Below are 23,155 nucleotides of genomic sequence, written 5' to 3'. Positions count from 1 at the left end.
ATTCGCTTACATTCAACTGTGAGTATTTGTGCTTTCCATATTTAGGAAGTGAGGAGATTCCAGCCAGGAAAGTGATTGAGGACTGGTAAGTATTGCTGTTCATTCCTTATCTTCACTCCATCATAAATCTCTCTCAAGGACAATAAAAGACCATTGGGCTAAACCTCAGCTGGTGTGACTTGCCATTGCACCACCGACTTCAAGTCAATGGAGTTATGACATTTTACACGAGCTAAGGATCTGCCCCCAGTTCTGTCATGCCTCTTTTTTGTGGCTTTGTATTCAAGCAACAGCATTCTCTAGTGAGGAATCAGATGTGACCTTTCCAACTCCTGTTACTCAGATTAGCCTTGAACAGCAATTCCAACACCCATGACAACAGCCCAAGTGCAAGGTTATTGATGAGTATCCTTTAATCCCCACAGATCCATTTCTCCATCACTTTATTTAGAATCAGTGAATAACAAACCTTACATTGTCCCAGCACTCGTCATTCTGTAATGTATAAGAAGCATAAATAAAGGAGACAGCACTGGTGCAATGTATTTTTTTTTTATTACATACAGGATACTGTGCGGCGAGAAAGAAAAGTGCAAGCGAAGAAACAAAAATCCTTTGTTTCCTAGCCTAGCAGCATTTATATTAACAGATATAGTACATTACAAATTAAGACTACATAAACACACACCATAAACCTAACTAACTGAAACACATTATTGTTCACCTTCATTTACAGCCAAATTAGTTAGGTTTTACTAATTTAAGGGGGGGATGCACAAAGAGTAATTTTAGTGTCTGTTACAATTTTACTGTAACAATATAGGTTAGCACACTGTCATATTGTTTTCCTCCTCAAATCAGACTTGCTGCATATTAGACTGTTTTTAAAACAGCTTTTGGGGAATAAAATTGGGAAACCAGATTTATTCAAAGTTCTGAGGACTTAACAGTACTGATTCAAGGCAGACATAGTGTGGTCAGGTACTTTACAAGTTTCTTTACATAACCAGTCCAATATGTCTTCATCCCTGATTCACCAATATTGGACCTCTCTTGTACATACATTGCTATTCATAACAAACTATGAGATATGAGGCTCCCACATGACTTCTCACAATTAGATTGAAGCCCCCAATATATTTCACTTGAGAGCTCAGGCAGATTTTGAACCTTCTGTACTACTGCCCATTTCAGACATTCATGCTACCACCTTCAGACAGCAGCAACATTTTCAAAAGGAAAAGTGCTCTGGTTCTCAAGAGAGCTCTACTTTTGACATATTAGGTTAATTAACACTGTATCCGGTTTGAAAGGAAGCCTGTTTTATCTCAACTGTAAAGATTACAATGCTGATTGAAACATATCGTACTAAATGCTGCATTAGAAGGCAGTTTGTTGGTCTGGCTTATGATTTTAGGTTAGGATGTAAAAAGTACTGTGTTCAAGTCCTAGGTGAGCCATCAAGAAGTGAGGCTGTCCTGTTGCTTTTATTCTAATTAAAATATAATTGATCCACTTTACTTAATAAAGAAATGAAGGAATCACCACCACCACCACCGTTTCATTCTGCCAGAGTTTACGCTATCAAGGCTGTAATATCAGAATTTTAGCCAACATTTTCAATACTTTTACCTTGTCTTCAATGTCACCAGAAGGTGTGTTTTTGGAGTCAATAGCAGACATTCAACTAAACTGTTGACAGAAGTATGTTATTTTGAGATTCACAGAAATATGTTATGGCTGCTGGGTCATGATAAACCAGAATCAAATTTACACTAATTTGAAATATAAAGCAGGTGTTCTGGATAATTCAAATATTTACAATGCTTACTGTATTCAGCTGACATATATATTTTGGGCCTGATTGACCCCGTTATGTTACTTCAGTTCTATGCCTGTGGCACTCCATTAATTTCAGTAAAGCTTCACTAGTCTAGAACTGAAGTAGTGATGTGGTGAATCAGGCCCAGTATCCTTAAGGACTATTTGTAGCTTGTTTGGCATTCAGTCCAAATGAGGAAATGAATGGCCAAGATTAGCAGCTCAAATAACTGGTCACGGGATTAGGGTACTCGTGTTTGTCTTTCTGCTTTGTGTGATCTACTGTATGTTGACGAAACAGTACTGGAAAAACATTTTGGAGGGAGAGGAAAGACTCTGTTTCAGCCAAGGAGAGACTGACTTTTCTGTATGTTTAGTGGAGGATAAATTTTAAGTTGTTGGCTGGTTGCAGAGATTAAATGGTGGGAAAGTTTTCTGTGCGTGTCTTTGGATTCAGAAAAAATATGAGAGCTGCTACATTTTAAAGGAGTCCTCATCTTTCAGGTGCTGTTCAGAGAGAGTGATGCTGCTCAATTAGGTGTTGCGGCAGAGAGCGTGCCATCGTTTAACCAACTCCTTGGGCTTGCTGATCATTTCATTCCAGTGTTCCAGCTCTTTGCCCCTTGTGTACATGAAGGGCCCAACCACTACACGACCCAGTAGGTGGGTTTCTGAATAGAAAAAAAGAATGTAGTTAGTGGCCAGCACCCTTACTATGTTCTGGCTAGATCCTTACCTAGGAGTGGAACAACAGCATTTCTTTTAATGTCTGTATGATAAGAGAGTATTTTTTTTTAATCAAAATTTCCAAAGTGTGTGCTGTAGTTCTGGGGATATAGTGTTCTCTCAGTATATACACATTAAAGATGATCACCCCCACCACTGCAGAGTTCCCACCAGTGACTCAACTGTTGGGAGATATTGCAGGTCGCGCACACGCAGTCAGATCAGCTTCTGTTCTGGGCAAACCGATCTTTATATCCTCAAAACCTTCCACGCAGAGATTTATTTCAAAGATGTGCCCTGCTGTGGTCACCACCAACTTGGCTAGGATTCAGACCAAGGTTGAAAGATGAAAAGCTTTTGGCTCATGGAGGAAGCATATTTAGTTAGTGGAGCATCTGACTAGGAGTCAGAAGATCTGGATTCTGTTTCTGGCTCTGCCAATGACTCTGTGACAGTGGGCAAATCACTTAACTTTTCCAAGCTTCAATTACTCATATGTAAAATGGGGATGATCATCTGAACCTGCCTCACAGAAATGTATTAATGTGTGTAAAGCACTTTTAAGATCCTTACATAAAAACTGTTATACATTTACATCTTAATCAGAATGCAGGCCATTACCAATCCCCCAATGTCAGTCCATTCACCTAAACATTTTATATGGTAACTCCATGAAAGCTTTTGTGTTTCAATACTGAATTCATGCTTGGGCTAGAGAAAGAGCAGAATGCAGCTGCTAATATACAGAAATTGACTAGATTGCAGCAGTTCTGGTGCCGATTTAAAGTTTCAGTTAATCTCAAACAGGATTTGAAACAGGATTTCCTCCTTCCCAACTCAAATTTCAAATGACAAGCTGTTGTCTGTCTAGATTACTTTCTTACTGATGTTGCTGTAAAGCAAGTATTGGATTTATGAATATGTGTATGGAGAATTTCCACATGTCATTCTAATATCACATTAGATATCTAATATCAAGGAACATTCCAGATATATCCAGTCTCTGAAAAACATGTAAGGAACATACCCAAACAGACTAGTGAATGGCTCTAAAATGATTGTTGTTCATTTTCCTCACTGTGAGACTCAAAAATGTACATGATTAGAAGGCTATAGAATGAATGACATCTAACATATGAATTGTATTTAAAATCATTTTTTTTAATGTCAGCTCTTTTAATCTTTCTTCTGGAGGTTTAGTCATCTAAACAACAGCTTCTGAAATACCTGGCTGCCCATTAGCTCCTGATGGTTATCAGTGCAGGTTACTGTGACACTCCTGTGTTTAGAATTATCAAGAGTAAGCCTTGCCTTGCTGCAAATATACAAGAACCTAGGAAGAGCTTTAGTATATCTCAGATATAGTAAATTCTGTTTCTTACTGTCTCCCTCAGCACTCTGGAGCACAGACAGGCTCAGGCTTGCTGTATCCAGCTCCATCTGGTCTGCCTTGAAGCTGAAGGTTTCATTATAGACTGGATTGGGAGATCCCAGAACAGCTGTTGTCTTTTTACATTTAATGAATTTATTGTGGTTCATTAGGGACACTTTGATATACACACCTGAGGTGAAAAAAAAATTCCAAGGAGAAGAAAACAACATGTCAGGGGCACTTGAGAGAAAAGGATAAAGATAATTCAAAACAATTTCATGATTTCAGAAACTATATTTAAAACAAATTAGGTCATAAAACTAATTAGATGAAAGCCTGATGACACTTGAAGAAAGATGGCAGTATGCACTGACATTATCTAGCAAGTACACTGACTATTTAGATCCTCAGTCAGGAAGGCAGAATCCCTGTTCCAGACAGTACTTACGCAGGTAGTTAAGTCTCACTGAATTTTTAAACTCCTTTGAGTGGATGGGTAAATTTGTGGAAGGTATCGGCAGTTGGGAAATAAAGAGGTGGCTGAGGGCTGTTTAAAATTGTCTCTGTTTGGTTGATTATTTCTTCTAAGAGACCTTGCCAAATAGAAAAAGAAGGGTGAGGTGGAGGAAGAGCAGCAAGAAAAAGTCTCCCTTGCTTCCTGTCTGGACTGACCCTGCTCCTCAGTGTTGTTTAGCCAACATTTGAAAATAAGAGCCAAAGCAGCCTCTAAATGAGGGGTTGGCAACCTTTCAGAAGTGGGGTGCCGAGTCTTCACTTATTCACTTTAATTTAAGGTTTTGTGTGCCAGTAATACATTTTAACGTTTTTAGAAGGTCTCTTTCTATAAGTCTATAATACGGAACTAAACTATTGTTGTACATAAAGTAAATAAGGCTTTTAAAATGTTTAAGAAGCTTCATTTAAAATTAAATTAAAATGCAGAGCCCCCCGGAATGGTGGCCAGGGTCCGGGTAGTGTGCCACTGAAATCAGCTCATGTGCCGCCTTCGGCACGTGTGCCATAGGTTGCCTACCCCTGCTCTAAATGATTCCATGTTCTCTCTTCATCTTCAGTATTCACTGGCAAGATAGAAGAAGGTTGATCTTAGTGGCTAAACAGTAATGTTTTCCTAAGGGAGAAATAAGAGCTCCCCTGCTGCAACTGTTTCTTACTCCCTGCCATTCAGGGAGAAGACAGCAGAAAAAAATCCAGGCCCACCATCATTTCCAATCTTTTGTTGCAAAATAATTAAAATTATGCTCAGTCCTGAACAGTCTGATTCACTGGGGAATGGTACGGGGAACCCAATCATCTTCAGAATAAGAACATAATCCCACTCTCAGTTAGTAATTTTTGAAGATAAACTTTAGAAATTGCCATTTTGAGTCAAATCCAAGATCCGTGTAGTCCAATATCCAGTCTCTGAGGAAGGGGCAAAAACGCAGCAATAGGCAAATGTAAGTGAATCCCCCCCCACACACACACACACACCCGGCATAGATCTTCTCCTGGTCTCTATGGTTAGGGATTGACTTAAACCCTGAAGCACAAGGTTGAATATCCCTTCCAAAATGTTGTTATAATTAATTATGACAACTGGATATATAATAATTGAATATTTTTGATTTCCATATAAATATCCAATCTCTTTTTTAATCTTGGTAAATTGGTTTTGAGTTAATGTAATTTCTCAGTTCCTTTTACCTCAGATCTTGGTTTTGCATGAATAATGTTCTTTGATCAGAAGAACAATTGTTTTGGTATCATTGTGGATTATCCATATAGCTAGAGAATCAGCTTTTGAAAGGACATCTGGAAGTTCAAGTAAATTATAGATGATGTTTTAGATGCTTTGTGACCCACTGTAGCTAGTACATGAGATTTTCATCTATAGGGACATGAGTTCAACTTAAATCTCAGGTAACTTACTGATCCTGCTCCCCTTCAAATCAATGGAAGTCAGTAGGTCCCAACAGGAGTTTGGAGATTAACATTTTAGTCCTGGTTTATCCACATCACAAACTTAGTTAGTCAGCAGTTTCTGCTCAAGAGAGACCATGGATTTATCAGAGTAGTGGCTTTTCACACAACAGCTGAGGTATGTTGATTGTGGTATGCCTTGGCTTAAAGAAGTTAGCCCATAAACTGCCTGCACTAAGCCTGGATCAAGCCACTCCTCATTTTCACAAGCATTACAGTCACTCAAGTTTTAGTCAATCAGTAAACATTCCCTTATTGGCCTATACCTTGCTATAGAATACAAAGCCCTTGCTCCCAAGATCAGCTCTTTGGGGAAGGGACCTTTTCTTTGTTCTGTGGTTGTACAGCACCTAGCACACTGGGGTCCTGGTCCATGATTGAGGATCCTAAGTCCTATAGTAATACATATCATCATAATTAACAACAATCAGTATAGAAACAGAGAGCCTATAAACTGTAAATGTAACAGCCTTCTCATTCAAGTTCTTCCCTTTAGGATTTGCCAGAGAATCTGCAGTCACTTTAAGTCGGCTGTAGCAGTGGACATTATCAAAGGAAATAAGGGCTGTTTGTTTAAAGGTCTTTAAATATTAGACATTTATCGTGGGGAATTGCTTATTGACAGCATTTCCTTCCTTCCTTCCTTTCTTCCTCCTGGAGAGCTTCCACAGCCCCGTCAATGCACTGATTATTACAATAATGTGCAAGAGCCTGGCATCAAATTAACACAGCAGCTCAATGGCCAATGTGATGAAAGAAATTTAATCTCACTCTCACTGCTGCACAATTTAAAGTCCTGCACTTTGGGCCGGAGCAGAGATGAGATGTGAGAGGAGAACGCACGCACACACTCACACTCTCTCTCTCTCTCTCCTCTCAAAACCTCTGTCTTGACCTTTTCCAACCTCAGGACCCTGCATTCACCTCATTTGCAATTTATCTCCTGGAAGTCCGTTGTATAAATATCCTTATCTTAGCTGTCTGTTTGCTTTCTAGTGCCCATTTATAATAGTTGCTTTCTGCCTGTCCATTATTTACCTCTTAGTGCAGAGGCAGTACTAGTTAGGTCATGACTTTGCTTACTTGAAAGATGGGTATTTTCAGTGCTACTACTGTACAACTCCTCTTACAACATTCCTGGCCTAAACAAGGAAAATTCATCTCTAGTGACATTATAACAATTTTTGAGAGTGCATTTATTTTGGGGTTAATAGCATGAGTCCCACTGTCTGGATGTTTATAGATATCTTGTACAAAGACAGTTCTTCTCCATCAATGAGACTGTCACTCTACACACTTTATAATTACAGCTACTGACGATCTCTATAGAGAAAATTAAACTGTACTCAACTGTAAGAGAAAAACTTTTACATTGATATGGCTCCTTTTATCCCCAATCCCTTCACAAATCACTAGAGACGGACACTGTTGGATTCAGAGATGTATTTGAATATCCACCAATTCAGGGTGTTTGGATCTGTGGGTTTTGAGGCCAATCTCTACGTACATCAACTCTGAAATGCAACCCCCACCCCAACTTTCCCACTAGACTGAAGGACAGCAACCAGCTGATATTCACCACATAAAAGGATGTTGGGGGAGTAAAGCTTGGCCAAGGACACCAGGGCAAACCATTTGCATCCACAGTTAATTGCAGGCACAATCCCACAGGCCTCCTTATTTGTAGACACAATATTATGCCTCCCACAAATGGAGGCCCGGTTGAGTCCTATTTTAAAGGTCAGGCCCTATTTATCTAGATGTGCCAAAACAGAAGCTTTGATTCACATTAGATCTACATACTGGAAAAAATGGCTATCTTTAATGAGCCTGTGTGATTTTAGCACATGGAGATTTCAAATTACTAAAAAGAAAAGGTATGATCTGACCTAAAGCTAAGGGAATTTCAGTGTCTTGCTAGCTATTACCTGATCAGCAAACATCTACTAACAGGCTATATTAGTGCTGTTACACAAATATGCATTTTAAAACTATATACATTTTTCATGCTTTGAAAGTTCAGTGGCGACTGTATACTCGTCCAAAGCCATGTTTCCTGCCTCCTCTATCTGCTGTCCTTTTTCTTGCCATCAATATTTGTCTTGAGCAATGGACATGTTCAAAAGATTTCCTTGCATATTGAGCCCTAGTCTGCCTTCAGTCCACGTGCTGAAATCCCAGGGACATCTCTAAAATGGCCCAACAGAATTATGCCAGAATTATACCTTCCAAAAATCATTTGCTTCTGGGCTGAACATTAACTTCAGAAATACAGGCTTTGTCCAGGACATGCTCTCTCAACCGTAACAGCAGATTCACTGGTGCAATGCTCTACCTGCAGCTTCCTCAGGTTGTAATGGAGGCAAAGCAGAAAGCAGGACACAATGGGATTTGACAAGCGTCTTGCCTTCCTTTAGTTTCCCTCCTCTCTGTAAACCAGGTTCCCACCCAATGACTATGCAAACAGCAAATATCCGAATCTAGTTAGCACAGGAACACAACACAGTTTGCTTCTGTGCAGAAATTAAATCTCCCTGGTGTTTGGTCTTTCAGTGGAGTCACTTAACGTAAGCACTGTGAAGATGGGCCAGAAGAAGCAAACCAGAGCAGGAATCCAGGGGTAGTAATAGAGGAAGGTAATACTCACTGGCAGCATCTCTCTCATCCTGGAATTTTAATCCCTTCGCTCTCAGCACCACTACAGTGAGACGGCCCAGGTAGTCATTGTAGCTGAGAGAAAACTGGATATCGCCGTACTCTGAAGGAGGCTTTGGAAGCGGAAGGTCACTATTAAAATGCATTTAAAAGGCTTTCTTTTCAGTCAGATATATTGGGAAACAGTGATTTCTGCCACTTTAAGAATGAGACATGAATTCTAGCATCTCTGTATTTCACTGCTGGGGTAATTGAAAGGTACAGTTGGCCACTAGTATAATTGCCTACATAGTGATTATTGCTCTATGGTTCTTTGCAGGAGATTTTGGCTTTATCCCTCCCAGTAAAACCTGCTTGCCCTTATTCACATAAATAGTTATTTACATCAGTGAACAGGATTTGGCCCTTCTTTCTGGATCCTAGTCTCAGCTGTGCCTCCTATCCACCCAACACTATCAAGGTGTCATTTCCCACCCTGCCACCCCAATACACTCACTCTCTGCGCCCCCGCCCCAAGGCAGGAAGCCATCTCCTCCTCCTCCCAGTCCCCCAGCACCAGCAGGAGTAATACTGTAATTCTGCATTGTAACAGGATGAAGTATTCTCAGAATTGTCACTAACCAAGTTTCTGGCTTTTCTGGGTTTACATAAATGGTGGTCAAACCGTCTTGATGTGCTATGAAAGTATTACCCACTGAGTCATATTAACACACATGAAAAAGGTTTCCCTGAAGGCCAGCCAACAGCTTTCCTGCATTCCCATCCCTCCTCCTCATTTGGGATACAGCATTGTTCATCCTGCTTTGTGCTGGGCCTTTCTTGTGTCCCCATTAATTCATAACACAAGCAAACGGTAGCAGGTGTTTTTTCATTTAGCTTTTATGCCTCATCCTAGACATTGGGGAGATAGCTGTGTGCAGATGCAGCCTTTTCATTCCTGTGCTAAACACTGTGATGGGAAGCATTAAGTGTTATAGTGCTGCATATGACACTTCCCTCCCCCACGGCGCATGTTAAGACCCTTGGTAAACTCTAATCCCCTAGCTTTTAACAAAAACAATCCCATATTTGATCTTGCCTTCCTCTGCCTCATCTGTGCCCATGCGCAGGTACTACATATGTGCTGTGAAACTCCCTGGCCTCCCCAATAGGCCCATCACGATGGGAAAGCTCAAAAACACAAAACAGAGTGGTATTTGCCTAATGAATATACCCTTTAATTAATTGCCTACCTCCAGGTTTTCTGCTTCCAAATCTCTCCAAATTACTAGTTTGCTGTCACCAGTTAATGTCTCATTTTTCAAAGGAAAAATCACTTGGCCTAGGAGATGGTGCTTTTTCTGTTTATCGACATGGTAGACTGAGAATTTCAGAGTCCGTTGATACAATGTCTTACTAGAAACCTGTACAAAAGTAGGCAGAACATTTCAATATAACAATATAATTTATTACATAGCTCTGCAACTTATCATTACCATACATGTGATGCATATATCTCTGAAATATTTTAGGGCATGTAATTTCTGTATTTAAAATAGGATATATATTTATATTTCTTATTAGCAAAATAGCTATGATAATCTGCATCCCAGTATGCCCACTGCTGCTTCTGGCTTTTGAGGTTGTATTTTCTGTGTATAAATGCACTGAGAACTATGATAAACATAGACAAAGAGTCCTGTGGTACCTTATAGACTAACAGATGTATTGGAGCATGAGCTTTTGTGAGTGAATACCCACTTTGTCAGGTGCATGTCAGATGCATGATGAAATGAGTATTCACCCACAAAAACTTATGCTCCAATATGTCTGTTAGTCTATAAGGTGCCCCAGGACTCTTTTTCACTTTTTACAGATACAGACTAACATGGCTACCCCCTCTGATACTATGATAAACATAATATATTATAAAAAATCAGAAATGAAGATGCCAGTATCTATGCTACTTGGGGCAAAATAGTGCAAACCAAATAGTGTAGATGAAATATCAAATAAGATTTGTTTGATTTAGCTTGTACATTTGTTGGGGTACGGGACCATCTCTTTTGTGTTTTTTACAGTGCCTAACATGAACACACACCCCTAATTGGCCCTGACAGCACAAATAATAATAATAAATTGCCTAACAGCTAGACAGCATTGTGACAATGTATGTGCTGGGAAAGGTCTGCCCTGAGATGACATAGACCTCCAGGCTGCACAACCTAGTGATCTTGTTTCCCTGACAGCCAGAGTGACACATCAGTTGTACCATTCAAGTTAAAAGGCAAGTACCTGAAAAATAAAATTTTCATCAAACTGAGGGTTGAGTGTTTTGCGTTTGGTTTTGGACTGAAGGTAACGCCTTTCATCAGGCAGCAGATAAATTTTCACAAAGGGACTGCAGGAATCTGTAGGAGGCTGCAGTTTTCTAGCTTTAATCAAGGAGACGAGAAGCCTTTCAGCCTCTTGCTCATATTGCACTGAGAACCAAAGACGGCCAATGTTGCACTCAGGGAAGTCTGTCTCGCTCTTGTCTTCAGGGAACTTGTACAGCTCTGGGTTGATAGACCCTATGACATAAGCTCCAGCTTTGCAAAATAAAAAACAAATCCAAGCAAGTTAACCTCAGACTACAGCAGTGTTTCTTACAGCTACTGCCTCTTTAGGGAAATCATGTAAAGCTCTTCTTTATTCAGAGTTTATCTCTGTGTATAAATTCTGCATTTGAATTCCTTTATTCAAAGATTGAGGAGAGTTTGTAGACTCATCTCTTTTCTTCTTAATATTGTTATGGAGGCTTCTGTAGTGATTCTGCTGTGGACAACTACTGGGGGAATGTAGCTGATGTTTGTTCCAGCCCTCCAGAGTGCAGCATATGCTCCCTTCTGCAACTGGCCATGTCCGCCCCTTGTGGGAGATGCTAGCACTGACCAGACACTAGCCCCAAGCAGCCCTGGTGTTGTCCCTATTTCGAAGATTCAAGGAAAGACTTGCTTCTTGTGCTCTACCCTAGGCCTTGTACAACAGTGTAAGGGGTGGCCCCAGTCTGGCCCAATTCCTTTCTAAACATACAGTGTAGTGTTTGGGGCTATTACTGAAGAATACCATAGTGTATCTACACTTTGTGATATTATATATTTAGATAAGCAATATCACTCCAGAGTGTGGCCAGATAACAATTGCAGGGTATAATATTTGCACCTCAAATGTGTTGCACAGTACTCAAGCTTCCTTTCCAATAATCTGTCCCACCTTTGCATTGTCATCATACCCAAGGAGTGAAAAGAACACCGGGGCCCAGACTCCGGAGTCACGTAGGGGTCACTGTCGTCCTGAACCTGCTCTCCATTTGTCAGGTTAAACCAGTCTCGCCCATGAAATTTTGGTGGAATGATGAACGGAACGCTTCTAGTTCTGCTCAGAACAACAACAAACAACTCTTCCAGTTTATCTAAGAAAACCAAACTTCATCAGAGAATAATACATTTAGTTGTAGTTCCATAGTCTTGCAGAAATTGTTTGTAGATGCATTAGTCCTTAGGTGGAAGTGATTCATAATGCAATACCCCTTGTTTAACCAATATAAAAATTATAGAACGTTATTTATTTGTATGAGGGTAGCACCTAGAAGTCCCAGTAAGGGATTTGTGGCCCTCAATATGGTGGGCACCTTGCATACAATAAACTGTCAGTCAGATCCCCTCTCCTTCTCTTTAATTAATGCTTCAAAGAAAAAAAGAATCAATTGAACTTTTTTGTTTGGAGATTGAGCACATCAGAATTTGAGAACCAACAAAGTTATCCATGGTCCACATAAGTTTAGTTTCCCTACCTTTTTATTGTTAAATTACATTCCATCATATACATCAGAAAAAAAGAATTACTGAACTGAGGTTGCAGTAACAGTCACTTACTCTAAAGGAATGAATCACACAGTATTTTACCTTTCCTACATGATTGATTTCCTCCCCTCTCCCCACTTCATTTTGGGTTTCTGTCAGATCTTGTGTCCCACATTTGCGCCTTTGGCAGGTAGAGAAGTATGTAGCTTTATAAACAGTAGCCCATAGGAAGAAAAAGACGTCTATTTACCTTATGCTTTTTGGTTGAATTACAGAAGATGGCTGGGTTAAAGTCTGATCTTCCAGACTGGCATCTGGATGTGTTGGTGTGACTGAATTTGTGAGTTCCTCATAGGAAGGTAAGAGGCATATCTTCTTCCAAAGCAGGTACACTGCTATTCCAATAAGGATCAATAAAAGGATTCCTCCTATTACACCTCCAGCCACAGCAGCTACCTGTTCTGGTTACAGGAAAGCATACAAAGTGGGATCATCAGTACATATAGGGTTTTTTGGCCAGGAATATTTAAATTTAAGAAAATGCTCCTAGGACCAAGAACTTACAGTTTTTTGGTTTGCTGAAAGATTTGATGAGAATGGATCTGCTTATTTCACTGTCAGTTATATTGGCTGAAACTTCGGAAATAGAATTTGACCCTCAAGAGTTTTCTTGTGGGGCCAGTCTGAGACTGGAATGAACTCCTCCAGAAATTAAGGACCATCATAAACCTTCACCATCTTCCACTCCAGCTGCAAAGCACATTTCTTTGACCTGCCTTCTCTAACATAAATATATAGCAACTTATAGTTAACAGAAACCTACCAAAACAAAACACTCCCTTGGATAGAGGATGGGAGAACCTAACACCACCTGATAGATATTAGTTACATCTCTTAATACTCTACTGGAAGGTGATCAGATACTATGGTGATGAGCATGGAATAAGAACCTGCATAGAATATAAGTAAATGCCAAAGTGTTTTTATTTTTATTTCAATTACCATGAGAGATTTTGTAGTGCTCTCGTTACAGGAAAAACAGGCCAGACAGTGTAGGGTGAAATACCGGGCAGCACATTATACCATTACTTTGATTTGTTTCCTTTTACTTCAATGTTCAGCTGAGACAGTGTGTTCAAATGAAGAAAAAGGCAAAACATAGTTTAAAAATGAAACAAAACAAAGAACCTTTAGTACAAAGGAAGTTTAGAAACAACAAAACAGAATTAGAGGATATGTATGTTTTCTGATCTGGAAAGATCAACTCAGGCACATCATCTAAAAGTTGTATCCTGAATCCTGATTTTTTAAGATGAAAATGAAACCTTGAGGGAGCAATTTTATAGCCAGCAAAAATGGAAGATAATGTATCAAAATATCAAAGATGCCTTTAATTAAAGATGAATATGCAGAGATTCCTTCATGAGGATCTCTTATTCAGTAAAGAACAAGAGTTGGATATTGATAATGGACCCAATTCATTGGTACCCCAGGGCTACTTTACACCATCTCTGCTGGAATACAGAAGCCATAAAGAGACCACAAGGCCCACTACAACCCCACCCCCTCCCAGACCAGGAACTCCATTGGAAATCAGAGTCACCATAGCTAGTGGTATGACACCCCAAGCAGGAGTCGTTGGTGCAAGTGGCATGCCATCTAGATTCCTAGTGGGGAAGGATGCATTCCTACACCTGGCTGTTCCTGGCTGCTGGAACAGTCCAGGGCGATTGGGAGCATTGCAAGGTAACCCCTCAGGCTGCTCTAACTTGAGCTGGGGACTAAAATGTCAGTCCGCAGCCCCAGAATAGAGGGAGGTGCTGAGGTAGTGTAAAGCCACTTCCTTCAGTGTGGCCTCTAGATCTTCTTACACGTAGGAACAAGAGTCCCCTAAATCTTTTAGCGAGCATGGTCAATGGGGCCTCTCATCCCCTCCCTTGTATAGCATTCCAAGGGCATAAAAGAGGGCGTGGCCACAACACTGCAATTCCTTCTGATCACTGAAGGTGTGGTGAACTCTGAATGTGCTTGGTGTCCTATATGAGGCTTCCTTGCATTTCCTTTTCTTATGCCTCACTTTTTGTAAGTTATGAATTCCACCCATGGAGTCGCTTCCCTCCTATCTGTATCTGTTGTGTCCTTTTACTTTCTCCAGGCCTCCCCTTTGGCTTTTAACTCTCTCTTCTTTTGAAGGTCCAGAAAACCTCCCTCTACTGCTTTAAGCCCCCTCCTTAAAACACATTTTTTCTGCAAAGGCTTTCAGTGCTGATCATTGCAAAATTTCTCAAGTTCATGCTATCCCCTGGTGATATGTTTTGGGGTCACATGGGCTGGAGCTGGAGCCACAAAGTCTAGATCTGGAGCTGAACTTTCCCAGAGTTTGATGGCATTTTAAACCAGGCTTCTCTCTGGTTTCCGAATTATTCTGGCTGTATTTGAAGTTCTGAACTAGATTCTAAACTCTTTTTGTGATGGGAGGAAGAGGAATCCTGTCTTATTTGTACACCATCAAGCACAGTCTGCTTTCAGTAAATAATACTGGATAAAATATTTGTTCAGATTTTGAAGTGATCAAATAGTATGAAGTGAATAAATGGTTCTCTAGTAGTGCTACCTCCGATTATACTTCACACATACATGTTATTTATGAATTCCCTGCTTTTCTTTATCTCCTCCTGAGGTGTGGTAGGGGATCTGTATTTAATCAGCAGCCTGCATGGCAATACAAGCAAAAACTATTCATTCAAAGATTTTTAGGACCAGAAAGGAACATTGGATCATCTAGTCTGATCTCTGTGTGATTAAATAGAGGTTGTGACCATACTTCTTTTTTGTTCCTTTATTTTTTAATCTGCTTTTATATCTTCCCCTCCTCTCAACCAACATATGGACTTTTTAGAACAATGAATGTCATCTTTTTCTTGTAATCTGTAGATAGTGTGTCTAGAAACCAAAACATATCCAGCCTATGATTATAATAATCACTCTGGGAAACAGGAAACTCGTTTGCCTGTTTGCTGTGGATTAATATTATTCTTGAAAGTCTGGGTGTGCTAAACTGGTAACCTAATTTCTTAACTATTGCATAAATTTGAAGTTTGAGGAAACTGGCAACTCAGAAATTCACTCTTGAGCAAAGAACTTCTGTAGATGCACATTACCTGCTAGTCTTAGAGAGCATACTCATAAACTTCCACTGAAACACTCATGTAGATAAAACTGGCAAATGTACAAATCTTTATCCATTGCTTTTTGAAGAGCAGAATGAGAAGTGTCTGATGAAGGTAAGTCTTTTAGCTAAATTCCATGATAAAATGAGCAGTGGTAAAAATGAAATAGTTCCACAGGTGTAATATCTGCACTGCAAATGTTTGTATGCTTCATGGTTTTATTCTCCATTCTGATGTATGTATATTAAAGAAAGACAAGCATTTCAAAGGCCATAAAAGCTTAACCACTTATCTTCTTTGCTATTTCTTTGTTTTCAATGTATTTCCTTCTCTCCATTTCCGAGCACTTACTCCCTTTCCAACTATCCTGTGTTCTGCTTATGTAGCCTGCCCACTCAGCCTTATCCACACAACCATCAGTGACAATAAACCAACTGGTGGTGTGGTGTAACTACAACAGCCATCCATGGAATGCACTGAAGTAAATCCAAAGAGAAAGAGCTCTTAACGTTTGCAGAAATTCAGTGAGATTAATTTGTTCACTGTTGAATCACATCATTAAACATTTCTGACCCACTTGCCCCACCCATTGACAACAAATCCATCTTTTATTCCTATTTGGGTAAATCCACAGGAATTTTATGGGGTTCAACAGAGCTGATTAGAATTCACACTCCTGTATCTAAAGTAGAATTTGGCTTATTGTCTTTTTTAAGCAGTTTGCCTTATCTGTTTAGACCAACAGCACTAGGCAATAGATAAGGAGGATACAGTGCAGCATAAATCAGAAAGACAGCCATTAAGATAGGTGTGATTGGTTGTGAAGAAGAAAAATGTTTGTATGATTAAATAACTACCTATGTTCATGAGAAATTGGTGTACTGTATGTATAATATAGAGCATAGGAGTTAGAGATGGAAAGAACTAGTTAGAACATTCAGCTAATCTCCTCCAACCTCTGGCTTTGCAAGGATGAGCTATCAACATGTGTAAGATACTACCCTTGATTTTAGCATGCATAATATTTTGATGGGTGGATTTTCTGTCTCCCTCAGGCTTAGAGTCTCTTGTTTATTATTTGCAGAAGTAACTGTGTATATAAGCTTTCTCCTCCTACCACTCCCCATTCTTCCCACCACTCTCTGGTAAATCTGCAGCCTGAGAAATGACCATACCAATGCCATACCAAGTAAATTCTATTGTGGTTTATATAGTCAGGCAGCACTGCCTCACAAATTTTAATTCATACACAAGTCTCAGATCTGCAATGTATTTTCTCTTCATTCTCATTATAGTTTACACATTTGTCTTAGCATAAACCTTTATGACAGAAAAGTGCAGAGTGTTTTCTGAAAAATCTATCAGCTTTTACATTTCCTTATTTGTTTGCTCTCTCTGCTTTATATGCATTACATACAACAGAATCTAAGCAATTATTTGATAGGAAGGCAATCACCAATGGCATATAATAAAAATCAAGTTGGAGACCTGAGAATTAGAGGGATGGTGCTTCAGACCTGGGGTTCTGGAGGAGAACTGAATAACTGTATAGTGGTTCATGTTCACATATGTTACTAGAGATGGGTTGGAGCTGCAAATTCTGCTTTGGATCCATAACTAAACTTTCCTAAAGTGTTCATTATTCTGTTATTTATTTAAGGAGCATGTTAGCAGGATGGAGCAGGTCACTCTCCCAGCACAGAAGCAACCTGGAGATTTCAGCAACTCAGGAAGTTTAGAAAGTGGTTTGTGAGAGGATCAGTGTGGAAAGGGGCTGGATTTTTGAAGAGGAGGGAAATTTCAGTTCAGACTGGGTTCACAGGAACCTAGATCAAAGAACAAGGATGAGCTTGATGCAGGCATGGGGGTGCTGGAGGGGACCTAGCCATGTATTGACATGCCCCCTCTCCTGGCTGATGAACAGTTGATAATGGTTTGGTATCCAGTCCCCTGAGGCATTAGGGAGGGGGGAGATGAAAGAGGGAGAACAGCTGTGTCTGTGTGCCCCCCTCCCCATACCAGGCATCACTCTCTTCTTGGTGCTTGGTCAGGTAAGTGTCCAGTGCCAGCACTCACCTCCCCAGGGACAGGGCTGCTGGAACTAGGGGTGCTGCTGCACCCTCTGGCTTGAAGTGGTTTCCATCACGTACAGGGTTTACAGTTTAGTTTAATGGCTCTCAGCACCCCCACTGCACACATTTGTTCCAAGGACACTGGCCCTAGGCAGAGATCTGAGCCCCAAGTTACACCTGACTGGTTCCCCTTGGATTGCACCCCATTCCCCACGCCCCCCTGGCCCAGAGATGTCCTGGGCCCCTACAGACCAACCGCAGCACTTACCAGACATGGGTCTTGGGGCCTCAGCTGCTGGGCTGGATCCTTTGTCCCTCAAAGTCACAGGCTCTCCCGCATCTCCCCCAGTCCCCGGCAGGGTGATCAGCTCCTTGTCTCAGTCTGCCCTTCCCGCGGTGGGGTGCACGGGCTCCCTGCCCCCCAGCAGCACTAGCACGGCCCCAAGTTCTCAGGTGCCAGCTGGTGACCTTTTTCCCACGTGCATCTTGTGTTCCCAGGCAGCAGCCAGAGATTGGGGAGCGGGAGGCAGCGAGTCCTTGGCCAACTGGCCGCTACTTCCCTCGCTCCTGCTGCCCAGCCTGCTCCTCCTCTAGTCACAGATGAGCTGCTCGGTATTTAAAGGGCTGCAGGGATCTGCCTGCTACTGGAGGCTGGGCAGGGACAATGGAGCAGGCTCTGCAGTCAGCCCCTCCTGCCCACCGACCCCGGAGATTTATAGCATCCGTACACTAAAAGCACCAACACCAAGCTGCTTCCTTCACTGGCTTCCTGGTCCTTGAAGCTGCGCTCTTCAGCTGGAGGGATTAGTGGGAGGGGAGGTTTCTGGTTCCTGCCTCCTGCTGGGAAAGTCGCGCCGGGCTTTATCAGAGCGATGTTTGTTCAGCTAAGAAAACAGCCCTAGTCCGAGTGTATTTAAGTGTGCAGGTATCTAGTGTTGTTAGAGCATGTTATTGAAAAGGAGTTTTCTGCCTGCAGAGCGATGCCCTCTGCACTGAAAGACCTTGGAAGTGCTCGTGCTAAACGGAGCTTAGTTGAATAGGGATCAAACTTCAGGGCAGGGACTGTGGCAAGCGTGACATTCGAACCCAGGTTTTTCTCTGGGAGGCGGACTCCAGCTGTTCCAGCGGCAGCCTGGAAGGCAGGGGAGTGGGATTCTGCCACTGACTCGCTGTGGGCATAGCGCTTCACCTCTTTGCTGCAGTTTCCCCCTTGTTAAAATGGGAGTTAAGGATCTTTGCAAAGGACGGTAGAAATTATCGTGTCTGAGTGCTGTAGATGTGCAAAGTACTGTGCAAGAATTATTAACGATTTATACATTTCTTAGTGTAAACGTCAATAGGCTGGTTCACTTGTTTTAAGCCCCATAAAGAACAAAGAATTTATTGTAGTGTATTTAACAAAGTTGAAGGTGAATTAAGTCTTCTTATCATCTGGGCAAAAACAGCAGGAGAGCAAAATTTCTCTTGACGCCCCTCACCTATATGCCTCAGACACGTCCTGAAGGGGCTCCCTGCAGGCTGTTGAGAGCAGAGTTCTGTTCTCATTTAACATCTACATCAGGGGTCGGCAGCCTTTCAGAAGTGCTGTGCGGGAGTCTTCATTTATTCACTCTGATTTAAGGTTTCGCATGCCAGTCATACATTTTAACGTTTTTAGAAGGTCTCTTTCTATAAGTCTATGATATGTAACTAAACTATTGTTGTGCCTAAGTAAATAAGGTTTTTAAAATGTTTAAGAAACTTTATTTAAAATTAAATTAAAATGCAGAGCCCCCCCGACTGGTGGCCAGGACCCGGGCAATGTGAGTGCCGCTGAAAATCTGCTCGCGTGCCACCTTCGGCACTCATGCCATAGGTTGCTTACCCTTGATCTACATAAATGGGCTAGAAGCGAGAGTAAACTGCATGTTAATGAAATCTACAGTTGATAATAAATCTGGAGGAGTTGTGAATACCAGTGAGGAGAAAGAAATAGTACAAAGGGGATAGATTGGAAGCATGAGCATAAATAAAAAAAATAGGATTCATGTTGGAAAAAAGTCAAGTACCTCATCTAGAGGAAAAATAACTGAAACACGGATATTCCTTGGGGAGGGAGATAAAGGTGGAAAACAGCAAGGTTGAAAGAAATCCAGGGGTGATCCGAGGTGTCAAATAAGACTCAGGCCTCCAATTAATTTCAGATAGACGAAACAGCCTAGCTTTCCTGCCACTGCCACTGGATTTGGACTGGCAACTTCTACCTCCTTATTAAAGGTGAACTCAGTGGTGTAGTGATTAAAATAAAGAAGTGTATAAACTCTATATTTCCTAATGCAGAAGAGGGTAAACTCTGTTTATCTGTGTTTACCATCAACTACACTGCTGGGTGGAATGTAATGGTTTATAGATTGTAAGCTCTCCAAGGCAGGGACTGTGAATGGGCTATTCAAAAGAATCTAAATGAGGACTATAAGTCTCACTGAAAGTCAATGAGACTTGTGCGCCTAATTCACTTAGGCACTTCTGAAAATCCCACGCCATGCCTTCATATTTGTTTGTGCAGTGACTAGCACAAGGGTGAAGAAGACAACCCTGACTGGGATCTCTGGGCACCGCTATAATTTTCATGATGACAATTATAGGCAGGGCAGGTAGCACCATCTATTGTTAAGGTTTCCCGTTATAAGACCCCATTTTCACTTGCTGATATCTTTGTCAACCTTTAATCATTTGGGCTGACCTTTTTCAGGCTAGTGTCTTTTGCAGCCAAAATGGTCCAGCTGTTTCTAGTAACAAGGCTATGGAAAAACACATTGTTTTGCCATGTCAGAAACTTCCGGCAATCTTTTCTTTTGAAACACTTTAGTGCCCCATGCTTTGGAACAAGAATTGGACATTCAGAAGCGGGGGAGAGTTCTCTGTCAGGCCTTTTGTCATCTCTGAAAATCCACCCAAATTTGACCAAGTTATAGTAAAATTGCAGATTGTTCATGATCAGTAGAGACTCTTTAGATTTTAACAGCTAAAATATCTGAAGATTCCTGTGGAAAAATAGTATGTGAACATATAATTAAATATTGTATCATAATGCATATACACGCAGGGGCAGATTAAGGTAACACAGGTAACTGTAACTCTGGGATTTCCTAACTTTTTTGTGGCTTGACTTTGCAGCCTTAATACTGTTCTTTTCATGTTGATTGTGTGTAATAAATATACACAGGTGCCAATTCATTAACAAAATATATGTGTGAACTTAAAAATTATAAAGGAGTATATTTGAAAACAAAATTCAATTCTTCTTTCACTTACCTGCCAAGACATGGAATTCAAGATTCTGTCTTTCTCCTACAGCAGCGGATGCCATTACTAATAAAACTTTAAGCACTGTAAGGAATGCGGCTCCCTTCTTTTTTACATCTTTGAATGACATTGGCTGTTTTAGGAGAACTCCTGAACTCAGATTATGGTAACTACCAAGACTTTCAGTCTAATTTTAGACTGTATTTGTACTTTTGGGATATGTTCTGTTCATAACTTGGGCTCTCTGATGGGGTGTGCATACTCCACACCAGGCAGGAAAGGGTTAATCACACAATGTGGGTGGAGGAAGTCCCACCCCTCAGATCCTGCGGGGCATGCTCCAACTGCTATGCTAGTATAAAGGAGAGCAGCCCAGCTCAGTTTGGGACTGACCACCAAGGAGGAAGGATGCTTAGTGGAGGCTCCAGCCCAGGAGCCATTACAGCCAGAGATTCCAAGACACATACTGAAGACCTCTTGCCTACAGCTGACTGGCTAGAGTCAGAGTCCCAGGGAGTTAGCTTGCCGTGGAGACCCTGATGTCATATGAACAGCAACTTCAGGAAGCATGGTAGGAATTGACCCAGGGAGGTGGTATCTCCCACCTGTGTAAGGTCTGTGTGTTGCAGTTGGAGTCCCTGCTGACCCAGTGGTGGACCACCCTGCCGCTGTTAGGGCCCTGGATCGGGTGGGCCCAGGTCTCCCTATCCTAGCCACCACCCCTTTGGTGATGGCCACTGGATCTGTCCACTAGGCCACAGTGCCCTGCACTTGAGGATTGCTATATAAACTCTGTCTGCTAGGCCATGCAGCCCTTTACTCAAAGGCTGCTCTGTTGACTCTGGCCATTAGGTGACACTGCCCAGTGCTCAAAGCAGCCATATTGTCTCGAGCCAATAGGCCACGCAGCCCAGAACCCAAGGGCCGCTGCTTTGACTCTAGCCATTGGGCCGCATTGTAACTGCTGTATCAGCGCACCCATGATCCACCCCAAACAGGGTTGGGGTGTACATACAGTGCCACACGCTGTCATATACTCTTTAAAAAACTGGTGTCAGAAACAGATAGTTAAGGATTAATGTCTCTTTTACCTGTAAAGGGTTAAGAAGCTTAGTAAACCTGGCTGACACCTGATCAGAGGACCAATAGGGGGACAAGATACTTTCAAATCTTGGCAGAGGGAAGTCTTTGTTTGTGCTTTTTGTTTTGTTCATTGTTCGCTCTTGGGACTAAGAGGGACCAGACGTACATCCAGGCTCTCCAGATCTTTCTGAATCAGTCTTTCATTTGTCAAAATTGTAAGTAATAGCCCGGCAAGGTGGATTAGTCTTATGTTTGTTTTCTCAACTTGTAAATGTTTCTTTTGCTGGAAGGATTTTTACCTCTGTTTGCTGTAACTCTGAACCTGAGGCTAGAGGGGGTTCCTCTGGGCTATATAAAATCTAAGTACCCTGTAAAGCATTTTCCATCCTGATTTTACAGAGATAATTTTTACCTTTTCTTTCTTTAATTAAATCTTTCTTTTTAAGAACCTGATTGATTTTTCCTTGTTTTAAGATCCAAGGGAATTGGACCTGAACTCACCAGGGATTGGTGTTGGAAAAAGGAGGAGGGATGGTTAATTCCTCCTTGTTTTCAGATCCAAGGGGTTTGGGTCTGGGTTCCCCAGGGAAGGTTTTGGGGGAACAGAAAGTGTGCCAGACACTAAATTCTGGCTGGTGGCAGTGTACCAGATCTAAGCTAGTAATTAAGCTTAGAAGTGTTCATGCAGGTCCCCACATTTGCACTCTAAAGTTCAAAGTGGGGAAAGAAACCTTGACATGGTGAGCAGCAGTGTGGGATTTTTAGGAACTAAAAGCCAGTGGGATTTTTTTTCTCTCCTTTCTAGCTGCTTGGAAAGCAGCCTGAGGGCAGAGGTGTTAAGTTCTTAACAACGTCTTTGTTAAGAGGAGGCTTCAAGCTGTGAGCAAGCAGACAGCAAAAAGGAATTTACAAGTTGAATTGTTTTCTTTCTTTCTACCTCTCGGGTGTAGCTAGTTAGAAAATCTCTGTTAACCAAGCAGCCCTGAGCAGAGTGCATCCCAGGTTTCAGTGAGCTGCAGAGGGGTGTGTGGCCAGCACAAGAAAGCAGAAAAATGAGTACCAGTGGAGCAACTAACAAACTAGAAATGCCTAGGCTGGAAGCAATAGAGGAAGACAACGAACATAAGAGATGGATGGAACTAATTAATGCAGAAATAGCAAGGGAAG

General features: G+C 41.4%; 1 protein-coding gene across 1 annotated transcript; it reads right to left on the bottom strand.

Moving 5' to 3' along the window:
- Positions 1-591: 591 nt before the first annotated feature.
- On the bottom strand, positions 592-18,418 carry SYT15 (synaptotagmin 15). Its single transcript, XM_050958611.1, has 8 exons — positions 17,889-18,418; positions 12,629-12,839; positions 11,808-11,950; positions 10,829-11,124; positions 9,787-9,957; positions 8,547-8,667; positions 3,930-4,109; positions 592-2,492 (listed from the first exon to the last, which is right to left on the bottom strand). The coding sequence occupies exons 1-8, from the start codon at positions 17,893-17,895 to the stop codon at positions 2,356-2,358; spliced, it is 1,266 nt and encodes a 421-aa protein (XP_050814568.1). The 5' UTR covers positions 17,896-18,418; the 3' UTR covers positions 592-2,355.
- Between the last annotated feature and the right edge of the window lie 4,737 nt (positions 18,419-23,155).

This window comes from Gopherus flavomarginatus, chromosome 6 (genome assembly GCF_025201925.1).
Source record: "Gopherus flavomarginatus isolate rGopFla2 chromosome 6, rGopFla2.mat.asm, whole genome shotgun sequence".
Classification (NCBI taxonomy): Eukaryota; Metazoa; Chordata; order Testudines; family Testudinidae; genus Gopherus; species Gopherus flavomarginatus.
The sequence above is the reverse complement of the archived record's forward strand: the minus strand, read 5'-3'. Positions and strand labels throughout refer to the sequence as shown.